The sequence below is a fragment of the Somniosus microcephalus genome, chromosome 10 (assembly GCF_052327205.1).
Source record: "Somniosus microcephalus isolate GS21.2 chromosome 10, FLI_Smic_1.0, whole genome shotgun sequence".
NCBI lineage: Eukaryota > Metazoa > Chordata > Chondrichthyes > Squaliformes > Somniosidae > Somniosus > Somniosus microcephalus.
In genome coordinates, this window is record NC_140996.1 from 118660190 (window position 1) to 118683244 (window position 23055).

At 43.7% G+C, this 23055-nt stretch overlaps 1 protein-coding gene across 3 annotated transcripts in view; it reads left to right on the forward strand.

The window, feature by feature from the left end:
• The first annotated feature begins 311 nt into the window (after positions 1-311).
• mtmr2 (myotubularin related protein 2) overlaps positions 312-23055 on the forward strand; it is a 117030-nt gene continuing 94286 nt past the window's right edge. The window contains exons 1-2 of one of the 3 annotated variants that reach the window (XM_085998745.1): positions 453-527; positions 5319-5548. In XM_085998745.1, coding sequence (XP_085854871.1) covers positions 5502-5548 — 47 coding nt within the window. In that variant the 5' untranslated portion in view covers positions 453-527; positions 5319-5501. The other 2 variants (XM_085998743.1, XM_085998746.1) reach the window with 2 other exon arrangements.

The window sequence follows — 23055 nt, forward strand, 5'->3', positions numbered from 1 at the left end:
GACTCCACAGCGCCCCCTGTTGGTTCCCAGCACTGACTCCACAGTGGCCCCTGTTGGTTCCCAGCACTGACTCCACAGCGGCCCCTGTTGGTTCTCAGCACTGACTCCACAGCGCCCCCTGTTGGTTCCCAGCACTGACTCCACAGTGCCCCCTGGTGGTTCCCAGCACTGACTGCACAGCGCCCCCTGGTGGTTCCCAGCACTGACTCCACAGCGCCCCCTGGTGGTTCCCAGCACTGACTCCACAGCGGCCCCTGGCGGTTGCGGCGAGAGCGGCCGCTCGGCTTTTGTTTACCTCGCGGTGCGGACTGGGTAACGATGGCTGTCTGCCTGGTGAGCTGCTGCTGAGCCCGAGTGACGGAACCGCGGGCACCGAGCGGGTCGCTCCCTCCCCGCCTCCCCCTGTCAGCGGGCCGCTCCGGATCGGACATGGAGAAAAGCGTCAGTTACGACAGTATCGGATCGAGGCGGTCGCTGCACAGGAGCGGCTCCGACTCCAGGCCGCCCAGCGCCGGCTCCATCAGCAGGTGAGTCCCGGGGAGCGGCGGAGCATCCGCGGGCCAAAAACAGCTAACTGTGTGAAAGAGGGAGAGAGAGCGTGTGAAACGAGAGAGAGAGAGAGAGAGAGAAAGCATCCTTCGCACCCAAAGGAAAACGCCAACAAATGCATGCAGAGCCGAACTAGGCAGATACCCACTGATAATAAACATCCAAAAACGAGCACTAAACTTCCTAAATCACCTCAAATCTAGCTCCCCAGACACCCTTCATTTCAAAGCCTTTCAGACCCAAGAGCTAAACCCAGAAAAGAGTCCCCTGAGTCAGCTGCTACGGAAACTAAGTACTCAGCCGGACCCTGACCAGCCCCAGACCAACACAGCCGCCCAAACACCAATCCGAGTGAACCAAATCATTAAAAAATGCAAAGAAACCTACCTGGAACATTGGAACAAAATAACCGAAAGCCAAAGCAGATTAGAATGTTACCGGGCCCTAAAAAGAGAATATAAACTGGCAGACTACCTCACGACCATCAGAGACACAAAACAGAGACAGACCCTCACCAGGTACAGACTAAGCGACCACCAACTGGAAATTGAAAAAGGCAGATACAAGAAATCCTGGCAGCCTAGAGAGAATAGAATATGCGATCAATGTCTGGCTGGCGAGGTTGAAACAGAAATGCATTTCCTCCTAAAATGCGAAAAATTCAACACATCAAGAAACATATTATTCAACAAGCTAAGCCAAACAACCCCAGATTTCAAGGAATTGGATGATCTGTCAAAATTGAGATTAGTCCTAGGAGAAGGAGACAGACCATACCTTGGGGCCAAATATGTAACAACATGTCACAACCTGAGGACTGTTTAAAATTAAGACTGTTTAAAATTAATATTGAACGTACCAAATGAAGTACAAAGACTGTTTAAAATTAATATTGTTTAAAAGTAATATTGTATGTACCCAACAAATGTCAAATCGATTGACACCTACAGAATGTTGGAAAACTGTACCTTTTTGCTATGTAAGCTTTGGCAATATGGTTCTCTGTAAACTTTCATGCCAATAAAGCATTTTAATTGGAATTGGAATTGGAATTGGAAAGCCGGGAGAAGGAAAGAGGGAAATGAACGGCCAATCATGCTCCGTTTGGATGTAAACATTTGACTGGCTTCGCTTTAAAAGTCGATCTCGATGGCTGGCTATTTTTGTCGTACATTTATACTCATTTGTTTGACTTTTTTTGTCCACTTTCCTTCCTCACTTGAGATGTGGGGACTAATTGTCGTCTCGGCCCTGCTGGCCTTTCTGAGATAAGCGAATTCAAAAGGAAACAACAGTGAAAGATGGGCCCACCCTGGCTTGTGGGGCTCAGCAGCAAACCAGGTGGTGTGTTTATCTACTCAGTCATTGGAAGCGCTGACTAGAATTGGCCCGTCTGGGTCCTGGCTGAGACACAGATCTGATCAGTTTTGCAAGTTGTATATAAACTAACCCGTGCACCTGAGAGAGAATTACAAGACAACCTTGGGGTTCAAATCATTTGTGAATGATATTTGAATCCTGTGATTTACTCGTATGATTTTATTTTTGGTATACATATTGAATGTGGTTGATGGTTGTATGTATCTGACTTGATATTTTACATAGAATAACAGTTGTGTTGAAATGCGTTACGGTTTTCTAACACACGGGAAAAGTTCAGATATATGAATCCATATACAAGAAGCTGAAGCAGTTTCAATGTCATCTTCATCACAAGATGGTGTTAGAGCCTGTAATTTGCTCCCGACTCAAATAGCTTTATGTCATGCACGGTTACTTTTAGTACAGTACTTAGAATTGGTTAAAGTGTTGACTGTTCGGAATGTCCTTTTGAAGACAGTGGTAGGCTTTATATTGTGTGTGAGAGGCATTTTGCTTAGTTTTAGTGACATCTGAGATACCTTTTATATCGCCTGATATAACTGGAATAGTCATTGTCGAAAACATTTTATTGGGATGCTACAACATAAAAGCAACAATTGGCTGTATTTACACAGCTCTCGATCACATGCCTTCAACTGAAGGGTGTGTTCAAAATGTTTGTAATACTGCCATTTAGAGCTCTGCTTTTCGTCTTGCCATTTTACCAACAAACGCACAAAAGGTTATAAAGTACACATGCATACGCTGTGCTGTGAGAATGAGTATTGAGATCACAAACCTAACAATGGTGTCTATTACTCATTTTTAATTACTGATCAGAAATGCAGTTAGTCACATCTGGATTTCCAATGAGCCACATATGGCTAGTTGTTAATGTATTGGACAACACTACTGTAAACTATTATATAGCTTTTGTTCTGATTGTGAAGTTCCTATTTATTTAACAAGGTATAATTTGAAAGTGCAGCATTGAAAGAACTATTAAAATTATGCCTTGCTGCACCAATTGCAGCTTAAAAAATGAGCACCAGTTTTGTGTGTAAAGTTTTAATTAAACCAACTGTAACTATAAAGTTCTGTTTTTTTTTGTAGATCTACTTTTCCTCATTGGATGTAATTGCATTTATAATACAATTTTTCTCTGCCCTTTCTAGCAGTGTTGATATAGTTCTTTTTAGTAGTGTTGATAGTGTGCAAATAGTGTCAGCTTTGCTCAGTAACACTGTTTCCTCTGAGACAGAAGAGGGTGGGTTCAATTCCTACTTCAGGACTTGAGCACAAAATCTATTCTTAACACTCCAGTACATACTGAGTAAGTATGCATTGTCAAGGGTGCTGCTTTTTGGGGGGGTCAGAAATTAAACTGCGTTTAAAAATCTCTTCTTGGTGGTTCGGGTAGAAGTTAACGATCGGAAGAGGGAATTCTCCTAGTGTCCTAACTAACGTAGCTCCCTCAACCATCATCACCAATAAAGGAATGAACAATTTATCCGTGATGTTTGTGGGATCTTGCTGTCACTGCTGTGTTTGCCTTTGTAAGTCATTGCCTTTCAAAGTAAGTAATTGTATGTGAAGCACTTTGAGATACTTTGGAGAGGTGTGATAAGAGGGCACGTAAGTGCTTTAAAAAAATCATTACATTCTGTTACTGTAGCTCCAGTAAGAGATCACATCTCCAATTGTCTGGCTTGATGAAGACTGAAGCATTCCCTGTGGTACATTGCTGAAGTAATTTTATGTCCCCATAATGAAGCATGGCATTTAAAATTATACTTGCATGACATTTCTTTTCAAAGGATGGATTGTTTTCTTTCAGGGAGAGATTGTGGTGGTCTATTCAACATGACATTTTTCAGAGTCTGATTTTTTTTCTCTTTCTGTTCAGATTTGGAGAATTTTATAATTCAGTTATTTGTCTTCATACTACAAGTATCCATATATGTTCAGATGAAATTACTATCACAGAGCAGCTTCATTTTTACCTTCAGGGTACAGAATTTGCCTTTTGTGTTTGTTTTGGTCTGAATGCTGCCTCAGTATGTGTGAGAAATCCTAGTTGAATGTATTTGCCTTTTCAATAGCTAGGATAACGGGGACTTTTCAATTAAAAAAAAAAGTTACATTTCAGTAGTTTTATTCAACTATGTGTTGTGGCAAGCCCAATCCGTATTAGTTTTCACCACTGCAGTGGAAATGACTGTTTTTCCTTTTTTGGATGGTTATTTGAGCAGAAAGAGAGAATCATTGGCCTTCTTTTGAGCTGTAAAGTTCTTTCAGCCCATTGCACCTGTGTCGGCTTTCTGAAAAATCTGTCCAGAGTCCCACTCCCTTCCCTTGTACGCTTTTCATTTTTTTCTTTTTCACATATTTCCCCACTTCCCTTTTAAAAGCTATTATAGATTCTTCTACTGCTTCTTAATAACTCTCTGTATATAAAACAAAATCTCCTGATTTGCTTTATTCTTTTGATTTCAAATTTCTGCTATCCAGTTACCAACTCACCAACCACTGGAAATAGCTTTTCTCAATTTACTTTATTAAACACTTCATAATTTTGAACACCTCAACATATTTATCATCTTTGTTCTAATGAAAAGAGCCCCTGTTTCTCTGGACTGTCCTAACTAAAACCTTTCTTGTGAATCTCTTCTGCACCTTTGACCATAATTGTTGTTAACTCGGGCACGATAGTTGTGAAAGTAATTTTAACAAAGGAGGAAAATAAAAACTTTCCACAGATTTTGACATATTGGGGGAAAAAATGCTTCACTTACATAACCAAAAATTTGCTGGAAGTTTTATACCACTACATTGATGCATAAATTAGCTACATCTCAGTTTGCCCAAATGCACTTAATAGAAGAAGTGTTTTCACCTTGCTGTTTTGGGAGGGAAAAAATTACAGCAATTCAGTGTTTCTTAATTTCTCTTAAACAGTACCATGTTGTCCAGAGCTTTCGTCAGTGGTTAGTGAAGATTTTTATTATAAATATATGTTAAGAATCCTAGGTGAAGAAAAGGCCTCTGGTTAGAGATCAGTGAAACCAGTTTTTGTTTTGGGTACTGAATCAGTTTATAAAAAAAAAAAAAAAAAAAAAATCCCTCCCAAATTTGAGAACCTCCACCCACTCCAAAATGTCCCATTCTTTTCTTTCCAACAATAGGAGATAGGTGTGTATTGCATCCATGATAATTCCTGTTACCTACTCTTCGTGCAGTGCTGATGTCACAGATGTGATGTGCATGTACTCTGAACCCAGTTTTAAGTAGGAAAAGAAAACTAGGCTGTGCTATTTGATTTTTTTTTAAGGGAACTGTGATGATCTGTAAGGATTATATTTATATTGCAGCAAATGTCGATTTTTTTTTTTTCCATTTCTATCTAGGTACTGCTACAGTTTTTTTAAATTCGTTTGTGGGATGTGGGCATCGCTGGCAAGGCCAGCAATTAATGACCATCCCTAATTGCCCTTGAGAAGGTGGTGGTGAGCTGCCGTCTTGAACTGCTGCAGTCCGTGTGGTTAAGGTACTTCCACAGTAGGGAGTTCCAGGATTTTGACCCAGTGACGATGAAGGATCGGCGATATACTTCTAAGTCAGGATGGTGTGTGACTTGGTGAGGAACTTGGAGGTGGTGGTGTTCCCATGAGCCTGCTGCCCTTGTCCTTCTAGGTGGAAGAGGTCACGGGTTTGGGAGGAGCTGTTGAAGAAGCCTTGGTGAGTTGCTGCAGTGCATCTTGTAGATGGTATACACTGCAGCCACGGTGCGCCGGTGGTGGAGGGAGTGAATGTTTAAGGTGGTGGATGGGGTGCCAATCAAGTGGGCTGCTTTGTCCTGGATGGTGTCGAGCTTCTTGAGTGTTGATGGAGCTGCACTCATCCAGGCAAGTGGAGAGTATTTCATCACATTCCTTACTTTTGCCTTGTAGATGGTGGAAAGGCTTTGGGGAGACAGGAGATGAGACACTCGCCGCAGAATACCTAACCTCTGACCTGTTCTTGTTGCCACAGTATTTATGTGGCTGGTCTAGTTAAGTTTCTGGTCAATGGTGACTCCCAGGATGATGATGATGGGGGATTTAGCGATGGTAATGCCGTTGAATGTCAAGGGGCGGTGGTTAACTCTCGCTTATTGCTTGCTGTACTTGCATGCTAGCTTTCTGTGTTTCTTGCACGAGAACACCCAAATCTCTCTGAACACCAGTTTCTCACCATTTAAAAAATAGTCTGTTTTTCTATTCTTCCTACCAAAGTGAATAACCTCACATTTCCCTACATTATATTCCATCTGCCACCTTACTGCCCACTCACTTAGTCTATCTATATCCCTTTGTAGACTCTTTGTGTTCTCCTCAGAGCTTACTGTCCCACCTAGCTTTGTATCATCAGCAAACTTGAATACATTACACTCGGTCCCTTCATCTAGGTCATTAATATAGATTGTAAATAGCTGAGGCACCAACACTGATCCTTGCGGCACCCCACTAGTTACAGCCTGCCAACCTGAAAAACATCCGTTTATCCCTACTCTCTGTTTTCTGCCCGTTAACCAATCCTCTATCCATGCTACTATATTACCCCCAACCCCATGAACCCTAATCTTGTGTAATAACCTTTTATGTGGCACCTTATCGAACGCCTTTTGGAAATCCAAATATACTACATCTTCTGGTTCCCCTTTATCTACCCTGCCAGTTACACCCTCAAAAAACTCCAATAAATTTGTCAAACACGACCTCCGTCTCTCAAAACCACGTTGACCCTGCCCAACCATGTTACGATTCTACAAGTGCCCTGACACCACCTCCCTAACAATGGATTCCAGCACTCTCCCGACGGCTGATGTCAGGCCAACTGGCCCGCAGTTCCCTGCCTCTTCTCTCCCTCCCTTCCTGAACAGCGGTGCCACATTTGTGACCTTCCAATCTGCTGGGTCAGTTCTAGAATCCAGGGAACCCTGGAAGATCAAAACCAATGTATACACCATCTCCCCAGCCACCCCTTCCAGAACTCGAGGATGTAGGCCGTCAGGTCCAGGCCGGCCCCCAGTCCCATCAGTTTCTCCAGCACCCCCTCTCCACTCATACCAACCATGCCAAGCTCCTCACCCTCATCAGACCTTGATGCCAGACTCAGTCAAATGCTGCCTTGATGTCAAGGGCAGTCACTCTCACCTCGCCTCTGGAATTCAGCTCCTTTGTCCATGTTTGGACCAAGGCTGTAACGATGTCAGGAGCCGAGTGGTCTTGGCGGAACCCAAACTGGGCATCAGTAAGCAGATTATTGGTGAGTAAGTGCCGCTTGATAGCACTGTCGATGACACCTTCCATCACTTTGCTAATGATTAAGAGTAGACTGATGGGGCGGTAATTGGCCGGATTGGATTTGTCCTGCTTTTTGTGGACAGGACATACCTGGGCAGTTTTCCACATTGTTGGATAGATGCCAGTGTTGTAGCTTGGCGAGAGGCATGGCTAGTTCTGGAGCACAAGTCTTCAGCATGATAGCCGGGATGTTGTCGGGGCCCATAGCCTTTGCTGTATCCAGTGTGCTCAGCCGTTTCTTGATATCACGTGGAGTGAATCGAATTGGCTGAAGACCGGTTTCTGTAATGGTGGGGACCTCAGGAGGAGGCCGATATGGATCAGCCACTCGGCACTTCTGGCTGAAGATGGTTGCAAACGCTTCAGCCTTGTCTTTTGCACTCGTGCTGGGCTCTGCCATCATTGAGGATGGGGATATTCACGGAGCCTCCTCCTCCCGTTAGTTGTTTAATGAACCACCACCACCATTCACGACTGGATGTGGCAGGACTGCAGAGCTTTGATCTGATCCGTTGATTGTGGGATCGCTTAGCCCTGTCTATAGCATGCTGCTTCTGCTATTTAGCATGCATGTAGTCCTGTGTTGCAGCTTCCCCAGGTTGGGACCTCATTTTTAGGTACGCCTGGTGCTGCTCCTGGCATGCCTTCTACACTCCTTATTGAACCAGGGTTGGTCCCCTGGCTTGATGGTAATGGTAGAGAGGGATATGCCGGGCTTTGAGGTTACAGATTGTGGTGGAATACAATTCTGCTGCTGCTGATGGCCCACAGGCCTCATGGATGCCCAGTTTTGAGCTGCTAGATCTGTTCTGAATCTATCCCATTTAGCACAGTGGTAGTGCCACACAACACGATGGAGGGTGTCCTCAGTGTGAAGACGGGACTTCGTCTCCACAATGACTGTGCGGTGGTCACTGCTACCAACACTGTCATGGACAGATGCATCTGCGACAGGTAGATTGATGAGGACGAGGTCAAGTAGGTTTTTCCCTCGTGTTGGTTCTCTCACCACCTGACGCAGGCCCAGACTAACGGCTATGTCCTTCAGGACTCGGCCAGCTCGGTCAGTAGTGGTGCTACCGAGCCACTCTTAGTGATGGACATTGAAGTCCCCCACCCAGAGTACATTCTGTGCCCTTGTTTCTCTCAGTACTTCTTCCAAGTGGTGTTCAACATGGAGGAGTACTGATTCAGCAGCTGAGGGAGGGCAGAAGGTGGTAATCAGCAGGAGGTTTCCTTGCCCATGCTTGACCTGAAGCCATGGGACCTCATGGGGTCCAGAGTCAATGTTGAGGACTCCCAGGGCCACTGATAGTACCCTGAGGACATCAATGAAAGACTGACTGTCACACGCTAAGGCATTGTTTACTAAAAGCACGATCACCGCTGTTTCCGTATGCATAATCTCAAACAAATGTTATTATTCCACCATCATAGTGCAGGTATGTAGCTGGAGGTACAACAATAAACATGTTGTAAACAAACTTTAATCTTAATTTTACTTTTAAGCTTTAGATTTTTGTAAAATTAAGTGAAAGACTGATGGTGAGCGTCATAAAAGTGGTGACTGTGAATTTTGTAAATAATTAAGCGGCGTCATTTAGCATGACTGCACCTTTTTGAAGTCCCTTGCTTGCTTTCTTGAGTTTTAACAATGTTCAAAATAATAAAGAAAGTGAGAACTTGCATTTATATAGCACCTTTTACAACCTCGGAATGTTCCCAAACGCTTTATAGCCGATGAAGTACTTTTGAAATGTAGTCACTGCTGTAGTGCAAATAACTGATATTTACTCATTTTCTTTGTATCTACCTGGGTTATTTGGGGTCCAATTTTCCCCACAGATTTTCTTCCCCTTGAGCATTAAAAATAAAACCTGAAAAAAACTGGGGTTTTTAAGCAGCAATAAAAACAAACTTTAATGATCCTTGCCTATGGTGCAAGACACAGCCAAAGTTCAAGGCAGTGGGCAAGAAGATGAGGTAAATAAAGAAGTAGTGATTGTCACCAAGCTTGTGTTTTAAAAGCCTGGAGATTGTAGGAGAAAAGGAAGGCTGAAGGAGTTGGAGATTTCCATTGTTTTTAGGTGCTGGGGAAAAAATGAGTTAGAATAGGAGAGAAATGATGGCCTTGATTTCAACACTGGCGTGCAGGGAAAAGGAGCATGCAGGATGGTGAAAATAAAGCTTTGAAACAGCAACAGAGGGAATTTCAGAGGAACAATGAATGTAGTTTTACTAAAATCGGGAGAAAGAAGAATGGCTCACGATGCGGTCTCCTCTACATTGGGGAGACCAAACGCAGATTGGGTGACTGCTTTGCGGAACACCTCCGTTCAGTCCGTAAGGGTGACCCCGAGCTTCCGGTTGCCTGTCATTTTAATTCACCGCTCCATTCCCACTCGGACCTCACCGTCCTTGGCCTCTTGTATTGTTCCACGGAAGCTCAACGTAAACTCGAGGAACAGCAACTCCTCTTCCGACTAGGCACTTTGCAGCCTTCCGGACTCAATATTGAGTTCAACAATTTCAGATCATAACCTCGGCCCCTATTACTTTTTTACTTATAATTTTTTCCACCCCTTTGTTTTGGGTCCTCCTTCCCCCCCCCCCCCCCCTCCTTTCCTTTTGTTTCTCTCTCTCACCTGGCAGCTGTCTTACCTGCCAGTACACTTCACACCTAATCTCAGCTGCCTTTTGTCTCCACGGGCCTATTACCATCTCGTCTGGCTTCGAATACCTTTTATTGTCTCTCTTGTTTGATTGCAGCCTTGCCTTTGATCTATTTTCTTTTCTTTCCAGTTTTGAAGAAGGGTTTCGACCCGAAACGTCAACTCAAATTTCTCTCCACGGGTGTTGCCTGACCTGCTGAGTTTTTCCAGCATTTTCTGTTGTTCTATCGGTTACTATTAGCTGTTGGTTGGACATGCGAGAAATGTGAGGAAAGAAATTGAAAGAAAAAGTAATTGCCATTGTCCATTGAATTAAATGGATAAAGATATAGTGAATCAATTATTGCACTGCAAGAGGAATGTAATGTCGGCTGTGCTCATTGAAGGCATGTAATCTGAAGAACATTTTATGAATATAAAGTGGAATCATCAAAATAGTGGATAGGGCTATTTACTCAGATCATTGAGGATGAGAAAAGTAGGAGAGAAAGCAGAGTCCTGGGGAATCCTGAGTTCCATTTAAAAAAAGAAGTCAGGTTCATCTAGTCAGGTTCAGCTATCAACTATATCAAATATTGATTTAAGAGGGAGCTAAATAAGTTTGGTAGAAGACCATGTCAGAGGTTTTGTATGGGATTGTGCAGCACTAGACCATGTCAGAGGGTTTGGAGATATCCAGGGCAATGACAAATGCATCACCAAAATATTCAAGAGAAAAGTTATAAAGGTAAATAACATAGGGAGCAAGTAGAACACCTATGCTAAAAATGTATTAGTGATCATGAATTAAGACAACATTTTCAACGTAATTGAGAATTAACAGCAGCTTTTATAACGAGAAGATTCAAATGCGTGGAAAACAAGATAAGAACAAAAGAAATAGGAGCAGGTGTAGGCCATTCGGCCCCTCGAGCCTGCTCCGCCATTCAATGAGATCATGGCTGATCTTCTGCCTCAACTCCATTCACCGGTCCTATCGCCATATCCCTTGATGCCCTTACTAGTCAGAAATCTATCAACTTCTGTTTTGAATATACCCAATGACTGAGCCTCCACAGCCCTCTGGGGTAGAGAATTCCAAAGATTCACCACCCTCTGTGAAGAAATTTCTTCTCATTTCGGTCCTGAATGGCCTACCCTTTATCTGGGTTCTAGACTCCCTAGCCAAGGGAAACATTCTCCCAGCATCCATCCTATCAAGCCCTGTAATAATTTTGTATGCTTCAATGAGATCCCCTCTCATTCTTCTGAATTCAAGAGAATACAGGCCTAGTTTACTCAATCTCTTCTCATACGACAGTCCCGCCATCCCAGGAATCAATCTCGTGAACCTTCTTTGCACTCCCTCTATGGCAAGTATATCCTTCCTTAGGTAAGGAGAACAAAATTGTACACAGTACTCCAGGTGTGGTCTCACCAAAGCCCTATATAATTGGAGTAAGACTTCTTTACTCCTGTTCTCAAATCCTCTTGTAATGAAGGCCAGCATACCATTTGCCTTCCTAATGGCTTGCTGCACCTGCACATTCACTTTCAGTGGCTCATGTACAAGGACACCCAAGTCCCTTTGAGCATCTGCATTCCCCAATCTTTCACCATTTAGGAAATACTCTGCCTTTCTGTTTTTTCTACCAAAGTGGATAACTTCACATTTATCCACATTATATTCCATCTGCCATGTTCTCGCCCACTCACTGAGCCTGTCGAGATCCCCTTGAAGCCTCTTCACAACTGACACTGCCACCTAGCTTTGTATCATCAGCAAATTTGGAAACATTTAGTCCCCTCATCCAAATCATTGATATAGATTGTGAATAGCTGGGGCCCAAGCACCGACCCTTGCGGTGCCCCACTAGTCACAGCCTGCCATCCTGAAAAAGACCCGTTTATCCCTACCCTTTGTTTTCTGTCTGTTAACCAATTCTCAATCCATGCTAGTATATTACCCCCAATTCCATGTGCCCTAATTTTGTTCACCAACTTCTTGTGTGGGACTTTATCGAAGGCCTTCTGAAAATCCAAATACACCACATCTACCGGTTCCCCTTTGTCTACTCCACTAGTTACATCCTCAAAGAACTCACAATAGGTTTGTAAAACAGGATTTCCCTTTCCTAAATCCATGTTGACTGCCCAATCTTACTATTAGTTTCTAAGTGCCCAGTTATTGCATCCTTTATAATAGATTCTAGCATTTTCCCAACTACTGATGTGAGGCTAACAGGACAGGTCTGTAGTTCCCCGTTTTCTCTCTCCCTCCTTTCTTAAATAGCGGGGTTACATTTGTTATCCTCCAATCTGCAGGAACTGTTCCAGAATCTATAGAATTTTGGAAGGTGACAACCAATGCGTCCACTATCCCAATGGCCACCTCTTTCAAAACCCTAGGATGTAGGTCATCTGGTCCTTGGGATTTATCGACTTTGTCCCATTAATTTTGCTAATACTTTTTTTTACTAATAATTTCTTTAAGTTCCTCATTCTCGCCACACCATTGGTTTTCTCGTATTTCTGGGAGATTTTTTGTATCTTCCTCTGAAGACAGAACCAAAGTATTTATTTAATTTCTCTGCCATTTCCTCATTCCCCATTATAAATTCTCCTATCTCTGACTGTAAAGGACCTACATTCACCTTCGCCAGTCTTTTCCTTTTCACATACCTATAGAAGCTTTTACAATCCGTTTTTATATTTTTCGCTAGTTTGTGCTCATATTCCATTTTCCCTTTCTTTATCAATTTCTTGGTCCCCCTTTGCTGATTTCTAAAAAGATCCCAATCCTCAGGCTGACCGCTTTTTCTGGCAACTTTATAAGCTTCCTCCTTTGACTTAATACTGGCTTTAATTTCTTTTGTTAGCCATTGTTGGATCACTTTTCCTTTTGGGTTCTTATGCCCTAGAAGAATATATGCTTGTTGCAAATTATGCATTATTTCCTTGAATGTTAGCTGTTGTATGTCCACCTTCATACCTTTTAGTTAGTCTCCAATCTACCATGGCCAACTTGTCCCTCATACCCTTGTAGTTTCCTCTGTTTAGATTGAAAGGCACCTCACTTTTCTTGAACATAGGATGAACATGAGCACATTTCCAAGGAGAAGAAAAGAAAAGGACAAGTTATAGAAGCACAACTTTTGATGGTGTCAGAGCCAGAGGTCCCACTCCAGTCCAGAGAGCAGATGATCTGACAGGCATGGTGGATGTAGTGATGTTGGTCATAGTGGTAGAACAGAATGGAGCGAGAGAGGGAGGTCCTTTGCCTGTACCATCAAGACTAGAGCTATTGGAGAAAAGTGAACTAAAAAGAGGCAGCTTTCTCTTTGGGAAACCTAGCAACTACATCAAGTTGGGAGAAGAGTGGAAAGGAATATTCACAAAGTTCCAAGAGGCTACCTTGGTGATGGACTGTTCTTGAACATGCTGTTACAATTTGTGCCCATCTTTCCTGCAACTTCATGTTTGAATCTCTCCAATTAAGGCTTCCATTTCTGCTGCAGCACCAAAGCGGCCATAATGAAAGTCACACATGTGACTGTGATCATGGAGCCTTATCCCCTTCGACCTCTCTGCAGCCTTCGACATGGTCAACCACATCATACTACTCTAACTCTTTTCTTGCGTTGTCCAGTACAGTGGGATTGCCCTCACTGCTCTACTCTGACCTATTTGATCATAGCCAGAGCATCTCCAGGAATGGCTTTTCTTCCTGTCTCTCCACTTACTCTAGCATCCCCCAAGGATCTACCATTGGCTCCCTCCTCTTCCTCACCTGCATCCTGCCCTTTGACAATATCATCCACAGACTTGGGATCAGCTTCCAAATGTCGATGATGACCCCCCAGCTCTTCCTCTCTACCACCTCCATTGACCCCTTCACTGACTCTGTGTTGTTTGACTGATGTCTAGTCGTGGATAAATCGTAATTTCCTCCAGTCAAACATTGGGAAGACTGAAGCCATCGTCTTTGGCCATAGCCATCGTATCCTTGCCACTGATTCAATCCCTCTCCCCGACCATTGTCTTAAACTGAAGCAGATGTTCGCAGAATAAAATAGATCTCCTATTTGACTCTGAGCAAAGTTTCCATATATTTTCCTTCGCAAAGAGCACTTGCTTCCAGCTCTGTAACATTGCTTGCCTCTGCCCCTGCCGCAGCCATCTGCCTTTGTCACCTCCAAACTTGACTGTTCCCTGCTCTCCTGGCTGGATTTCCATCCTTCACCCTCCGTAGACATAATCAAACTCTGCTGTCTGTATCTTATCCTGCATTAGGTCCCACTCTCCTATCGTCCTACATTGGCTCCTGGTCCCCACAGCGCCTCCAATTAAAAATTCTCATCCATGTATTTAAATCCCTTAATGGCCTGCCTCTCCTTAGCTCTAATTTTCAGCTACAACCACGGGGTCTATACGTAGTGGCTTCTGGTGGGACAAGAAGACAGCAGTTGTTGCTTTTTCAATAAGGTGGATTTGCAGAGATGACGAGCAGAGAAAAAGTTAGCTCCGGATGATTCAAAATGAGGACGGTGCCAGGTGCAATAGGCAGAATTTTTACAAATGATAGCAGAATGGCAGCCATGTTTAATCTTGATCTAATGCTAAATCTCGCTGCAGAAGAATGATTAGTAGATATGAAACACTCTAACTGTTACAATAACACTGATTATGTCATTAGATGAGAAGAGTGAAAACAACAGATGGACCAAGGACAAAGACGCGCACCAAAAATTCTCTCTGGCCATCTCAGTCAACTGATATACATTGTCAGAATTTAAGGATTAAAATTGGAAGTAAGAAGATCTAGGTAGTTAAGCAAATTACTGGACCAATGAAGAATGTGACTGGGCTGATTGACACATTGTTCAAGCCCATTTGGTACACCAAAGGACTTGGTGTTCGTACCGGTCTGACCAGAAGAAGAATAGAAGTGGAGGCATTGCTGATGGTGAATATTGAAGGTGCCAAGAATAGTGATGCCAGTAGAGGGCCCGTTAGAGACAGAATTGATTTTATTTTGGCAAAAAAAGTTGAAAAGCTCTAGAGTTATCAAGCTTTGAAGAATGATAGACAGTAGATAAATTTGATGAAGTAATTTTAGCCATGGAAGTTGAAGTCAGGCAATTCACGGGAACTGAGGTGGGCAGCAGGTTTGTTAAAACGAGCACAAACACATATCCTGGCAATGGAATGGATGTTGTAGTTGAAAGAGTAAGAGATAAATTGAAAGAAGAAAGATTTATAAAGGTGAAACTTCAATTTCAATGATAAATATCAGATCAGGGTAAAAGGACTGAAGATGCAAATGCACAGAAGCAAGTTTTCACATGATGCCAAGAATATTAAATTCCAAAATTAAGAAATTAAGGCTGAAATTTAATAAGGATTTTGTGACTGTTTAATGTATGGGTCCCAAACATTGGGCCTAAATGATGGGATGAGTTAAATGTGCAGGATTTCCTTTTACCCACTTTCCAGCTTAAAGCAAATAAGGTACAAAACACCTCCAAGGGTTTCCTGATTGTCCAGTGGGCATACCCATCAGCAGGTTCCATGTTTGATGCCAGCTCTGCGCTGGTTTAGTTGATTTGAGATGGGGCAGCAGTTGGAGTGTTGCAGTCGGCCTCTGTGGGCAAAAGAGGGGGAAAATCACGCAGGGTTTCTGACTAATTCAATGATCCCTGCTGGAAAGAGCACGTGTGTGGACACTGGATGAGGATGGGACCTAGCTCAATTTTGATGCCCTCTTCACATTGGTGAGTCATGCTTTGTAGACTCAAACATGACAAATGGCCACTTGAGCGAGATGCTGGAGGGTGCCCCATGTCCATGGAACTGCAACCTAACGAGTCATAGTATGTGTGAGCAGAAACTTCTATTTGCTTCCTTGTTAGGTTGTAGTAAAATGTTAGTGTCCTGTGTGTGTGTGTGAGGGATTAGTTTATTTGTGAAATTACTTAGATTTTTAAAAATTCATTCCTGGCATATGGGCTTACACGGCCAGCATTATTGCCCATCCCTAGTTGCCCTTGAGAAGGTGGTGGTGAGCCACCTTGTTGAACTGCTACAATCTGTGTGGTGAAGGTACTCCCATAGTGCTGTTCGTAAGGAGTTCCAAGGATTTTGCCCTTGCGACGATGAAGGAATGGCGATATATGTCAAATTCAGGATGGTGTGTGACTTGGAGGGACACTTGGAGGTGATGGCGTTCCCATGCACCTGCTGTCTTTGTCCTTCTAGCTGGTAGAGGTCACGGGTTTGGCAGGTGCTGTCGAAGAAGCCTTGGCGAGTTGCTGCAGTGCATCCTGTAGATGGCTCGCACTGCAGCCATGGTGCGCTGGTGGTGGAGGGAGTGGTTGGGCTGTCGATCAAGTGGACTACTTTTTCCTGAATGGTGTTGAGTTTCTTGCCTGGCTGGGTGCAGCTGCAACAACACAAGTGGAGAGTATTCCATCATACTCCTGACTTGTGCCTTGTAGGTGGTGGAGAGGATTTGGGGAGTCGGGAGGTGAGCCACTCGCTGCAGAATACCCAACCTCTGACCTGCTCTAGTAGCCATGGTATTTATGTGGCAGGTCCGGTTGAGTTTCTAGTCAATGGTGATCTTCCAGGATGTTGATGGTGGAGGATTCGGCGATTGTAATGCCATTGAACATCTTGGGGAGGTGGTTAGATACTCTCTCGTTGGAGATGGTCATTGCCTGGCACTTGGGTGGCGCAAATTTTACTTGCAATCGCATTGAGTGTAAGTAGAGTTTGGTAAGTGGCAGAGTTCGGGCAAGTGGGAGGTGAGGGGGTGCTTTTTGCTCTGTTTTGCTTCCCTCTTTCAGGCTAATCCAACACTGCGGACGCGGAGCAGCGAGACAATTCAACCGGACAGGTCCCCCAGACAGCATTCACGAGGGAGGTTGGTGATCAGCTGGTTGGTAGGTTCTCTTCCTTCTATACCTTTTAAGCTGGTAAGTCCTATTAAATAGTGGTGTAATATTATAATCTATATCGGGGCAGAGGGTCTTCATAACTAATAATAAGAAATTTAATTAATTACACAGATATAGGTGATCAGGTGATGTGTCACTGTTGCGAAATGTGGGAGCTGGTGGACCCCATTGAGGCTCACGGTGATTACATTTGCGATAAGTGTTTGCTGCTAGAGGAACTCAAGCTCCATGTTAAAGAGCTTGAGACCGAGCTTCAGACACTGCGACACATCAGGGAGGGGGAGAAGTTCCTGGACTCTATGTTTCAGGAGGTGGTCACACCTATGAAATTAATTACTGCAGATGTAGTCCGTGGTCAGGGACAGAACGGTGTGATTACGAGTGAGGAAGGTACAGGGATCCAGGATGTAGTGTTGAAGGAGCTGCAGCCCTTGCTCTTGTCAAGCAGGATCGAGGTTCTTACTCCCTGTGAGGGCGGGAGCGGGGACTGCACCGTGGTACAGGGGACCATTCAAGTGGAGGGAGTAAAAAGAAATGTTGTAGTGGTAGGGGATAGTATCATTAGGGGGATAGATAGGGTTCTCTGCAGTCAAGAGCGGGAGTCCCGAAGGCTGTGTTGCCTGCCCGGTGCCAGGGTTAAGGACATCTCTTCTGGGCTGGAAAGAAACTTGGGGTGGGAGGGGGAGGATCCAGTTGTCGTGGTCCATTTTGGTACAAACGACGTAGATAGGACAAGGAAGAAGGTTCTGTTAAAGGAGTATGAGCAGCTAGGGGTCAAATTAAAAAACAGAACCTCAAGGGTAATAACCTGAGCCACGAGCAAATTTGGCTAGAATAAATAAAATTAAAGAGTTAAATGTGTGGCTCAAAGACTGGTGTGGGAGAAATGGGTTTTGCTTCTTGGGACACTGGCACCAGTACTGGGACAGGAGGGAGCTGTTCCGTTGGGACGGACTCCACTTGACTGTGCTGGGACTAGAGTCCTGGCGAATCATATAACTAGGGCTGTAGAGAGGGCTTTAAACTAATTAGTGGGGGGGAGGTTTCTAGAGAGCAAATAACAGAAATGACAACGGAGAAGGTCATAGACTTAGGTAGCAGTGGGGAAATTAAAAAACAGAACGTGTCAGGAAGGGACAGAAGGTATGGAGTAAAAGGTAAAGTAGTAAAAGGGGAAAAAACAGGAACTAAGTGTCACAAAACATATTTGAAAGTTCTTTATCTGAATGCACGTAGCATTCGTAACAAAATGAATGAGTTAACGGCACAAATAACTACATATGGGTATGATCTTGTGGCCATTACAGAAACATGGCTGCAGGGTGACCATGACTGGGAATTAAACATACCAGGTTATTTAACAATCAGGAAGGACAGGCAGGAAGGGAGGGGAGGTGGGGTGGCTATGTTAATAAAGGAAGGAATCACTATAATACAGAGAAATGATATTGGGTCAAAGGAGCAGGATAGTGAAACAGTTTGGGTGGAGATAAGGAATAATAAGGGGAAAAAAACACTAGTGGGCGTAGTCTATAGGCCTCCGAACAGTTGCAACTCTGTTGGACGGAGTATTAATCAGGAAATAGTTGAGGCTTGTAATAAGGGAACAGCTATAATTATGGGGGATTTTAACTATCATATTAACTGGACAAATCAAATTGGGCAGAGCAGCCTTGAGGATGAGTTCATTGAGTGTATTAGGGATGGGTTTCTTGAGCAGTATGTAACTGAACCGACCGGGGGCAAGCAACCTTAGATTTGGTCCTGTGTAATGAGACAGGATTAATTAAAAATGTCCTAGTTAAGGATCCCCTTGGAATGAGTGACCATAACATGGTTGAATTCCATATTCAAGTAGAGGGTGAGAAGGTTGGATCTCAAACAAGCGTGCTGAGCTTGAATAAAGGAGACTATGAAGGTATGAGAGCGGAATTGATTAGAGTGGACTGGGAAAATAGATTAAAGGGTAAGACGGTACATGATCAGTGGTGTACATTTAAGGAGTTACTTTACAATTTCCCCAAAAAAATATTCCACTGAGGAAAAAAGGGTGCAAAAGAAAAGATAGCCATCTGTGGCTAAGTAAAGTAATTAAGGATAGTATCCAACTAAAAACAAGGGCATATAAGGTAGCCAAATCTAGTGGGAGGATAGAAGATTGGGAAGTCTTTAAAATACAGCAAAAAATAACTAAAAGATTGATTAAGAAAGGGAAGATAGATTATGAAAGTAAATTAGCAAACAATATAAAAACAGATAGCAAAAGTTTCTATAGTTATATAAAAAGAAAAAGGGTGGCTAAAGTAAATGTTGGTCCCTTAGAGGATGAGACCGGGAAATTAATGGTGGGAAACATGGAGATGGCAAAAACGCTGAACAAATATTTTGTATCAGTCTTTACGGTAGAGGACACTAAGAATATCCCAACACTGGACAAACGGGGCTCTAGGGAGAGAGGAGCTAAATACGATTAAAATCACTAAGGAAGTGGTACTTGGTAAAATAATGGGACTCAAGCCGGATAAATCCCCTGGACCTGATGGCTTACATCCTAGGGTCTTGAGGGAAGTGGCGGTAGGGATTGTGGATGCATTGGTAATAATTTTCCAAAACTCCCTGGACTCAGCAAAGGTCCTGGCAGATTGGAAAACTGCTAATGTAACACCCTTATTTAAAAAGGGTAGTAGGCAGAAGGCTGGAAACTAGACCTGTTAGCCTAACATCTGTGGTTGGTAAAATGTTAGAGTCCATTATTAAGGAGACAGTAACGGGACATTTGGATAAACATAATTTAATAGGACAAACTCAGCATGGTTTCATGAAGGGGAAGTCATGTTTGACAAATTTGCTTGAGTTCTTTGAGGAAGTAACATACAGGGTGGATAAAGGAGAACCAGTGGACGTAGTGTATTTAGACTTCCAAAAGGCATTTGACAAGGTGCCACACAAAAGATTATTGCTCAAGATAAAAAATCACGGGATTGGGGGTAATATTCTGGCGTGGGTGGAGGATTGGCTCTCTAACAGAAAGCAGAGAGTTGGGATAAATGGTTCATTCTCAGACTGGCAATCAGTAACTAGTGGTGTTCCGCAGGGGTCAGTGCTGGGTCCCCAACTCTTTACAATATTAACAATTTGGAGGAGGGGACCGAGTGTAACATATCAAAGTTTGCAGATGATACAAAGATGGGAGGGAAAGTAGTGAGTGAGGAGGACATAAAAAATCTGCAAAGTGATATAGACAGGCTAAGTAAGTGGGCAGAGATTTGGCAGATGGAATACAATACTGGAAAATGTGAGGTTATGCACTTTGGCAGGAAAAATCATAGAGCAAGTTATTATCTTAATGGCAAGAAACTGGAAAGTACTGTAGTACAAAGGGATCTGGGGGTCCTGGTGCACGAAACTCAAAAAGTTAGTATGCAGGTGCAGCAAGTGATCAAGAAGGCCAATGGAATGTTGGCTTTTATTGCTAGGGGGATAGAATATAAAAACAGGGAGGTATTGCTGCAGTTAAACAAGGTATTGGTGAGACCGCACCTGGAATACTGCATACAGTTTTGGTGTCTATACTTAAGAAAAGACATACTTGCTCTCGAGTCAGTACAAAGAAGGTTCACTCGGTTAATCCCGGGGATGAGGGGATGGACATATGAGGAGAGGTTGAGTAGATTGGGACTCTACTCATTGGAGTTCAGAAGAATGAGAGGCGATCTTATTGAAACATATAAGATTGTGAAGGGGCTTGATCGGGTGGATGCGGTGAGGATGTTCCCAATGATGGGTGAAACTAGAACTAGGGGGCATAATCTTGAAATAAGGGGCTGCTCTTTCAAAACTGAGATGAGGAGAAACTTCTTCACTCAGGGTGGTAGGTTTGTGGAATTTGCTGCCCCAGAAAGCTGTGGAAGCTACATCATTAAATAAATTTAAAACAGAAACAGATAGTTTCCTAGAAGTAAAGGGAATTAAGGGTTACGGGGAGCGGGCAGGAAATTGGACGAGTCTAGGTTCGGAATGGTCATGGCCCTGTGGGTAGTGGAGCGGGCCCAGGGGCCGTGTAGCCTGGTTCTGCTCCTACTTCTTGTGTTCTAATTCTGTGTTAGATTTCAGGAGATGATTTTATTCCTGTTCCTGGCTGGGGTGGAGATCGCCTTTACAGAAGGTAAGTACTGTAGAAAATATAGGGACAGAGTGATCTCCTGAAAGAGTTTCGATCGCCTAGATGGGTCGGAGAGGAATTTCCCAGATTTTTTCTCCCAAATTGGCCATTGGGTTTTTTATCTGGTTTTTCGCCTCTCCCGGGAGATCACATGGGTTCGGGTGGGATGGAGAGTGATAGAAGATTTGAGGTTAGGATCAGATCAGCCATGATCTTATTGAATGGTGGAGCAGGCTCAAGGGACCGATTGGCCTACTCCTGCTCCTATTTCTTATGTTCTTATGTTTGCCACTTACCAGCCCAAGCCTGGATGTCGTCCAGGTCTTGCTGTGTGCAGACACGGACTGCTTCATTATCCGAGGAATTGTGAATGGAACTGAACACTGTAGACATCAGCAAACAGCCCCACTTCCGACCTTTATGATGAAAGGAAGGTCATTGATGAAGCAGCTGAAGATGTATGGCCTAGGACACTGCCCTAATGTTCTCATGTAATGGCCTCCAAAAAACACCTTCCTTTGTGCTGGTTATGACCCCTCCCAATCCCCATTGACTTCAGTTTTACTAGGGGTCCTTGGTGCCACACTTGGTTGAATGCTACCTTGACCTCGAGGGCTGTCAGTGTTGCCTTGCGTCTGGAATTCAGCTCTTTTGTCCATATTTGGACCAAGGCTGTAATAAGGTCTGGAACCGAGTGGCCCTGATGAAACCCAAACTGAGCATCTGTGAGTAATTTACTGGTGAGTAAGTGCTGCTTGATAGTCCTTGTGATGACTCCTTCCATCACTTTGCTGATGATTGAGCATAGGCTGATTGGATGGTTATTGGCTGGGTTGGATTTGCCTTGCTTTTTATGGACGGGATATCCCATGGCAATTTTCCACGTTGTTGAGTAAATGCCAATGTTGTAGGTGTACTGCAGCAGCTTGGTTAGAGGTGCGGCTAGTTCTGGAGTATAGGACTTCAGCACTACAGTTGGGATGTTGTCAGGACCTGTAGCCTTTGCTGTGTCCAGTGCAATCAGCCCTTTCTTGATATTACGTGGAGTGAATTGACTTGGCTGAAGACTGGCATCTGTAATGGTGGGGACCTCAGGACGAGGCCATGAAGGAGTATGCACTCGGCACTTCTGGCTGAACGTGGTTGCGAGCGCTTCAGCCTTGTCTTTTGCACTCGTGTGCTGGGCTCTGCCATCATTGAGGATGAGGATGTTCATGGAGCTTCCTCCTGTTCATTGCTTAATTGCCCCCCCCCCCTCACGACCATTTGCGACTGGATGTGGAAGGACTGCAGAACTTTGATCATGGACCGTTGGTTGTGGGTTCGCTTAGCTCTGTCTGTAGCATGCTGCTTCTGCTGTTCAGTGATCTAGACTTGAATATAGGGGGTATGATTAAGAAGTTTACATATATGATACTAAAATCAGCTGTGTGGTTGATACTGAAGAAGGAAGCTGTAGACTGCAGGAAGATATCAATACATTGGTCAGGTGGGCAGAACAGTGGCAAATGGAATTCAATCTGGAGAAGTGTGAGATAATGCATTTGGGGAGGGCTAACAAGGAAAGGGAATACACATTAAATGGTAGGACACTGAGTAGTGTAGAGGAACAAAGGGACCTTGCAGACCCGGCTACCAAGAGAGGACAGGATATGCTCTCACTGCAGTCAGGGAGTGGTGGAGACAGAGATGCACTTCCTCACAGCTTGTAGAAAATATCAGGGCATAAGGGAGAATTTCTACCCAAAATTCACAAAAATATGCCAGGATTTCAGAAATTTGAATGACGACCAAAAACTCCCATACCTACTAGGGGAAGAGAGAAATTGTGTAACACTAGCGGCACACTATGTTACAGCTTGCCATAAACAGAGGGACAACCACTAAATATAAGAAAAGAGTATATATAAATTATATGAAAGTATATTTATACACTCAGGGATATATCTGTTTATACACTGTATGGATAGATCTGTATTTTTGTGAACAAACATGAATGTTTTTCGATGCTTTGGCAACATAAGATG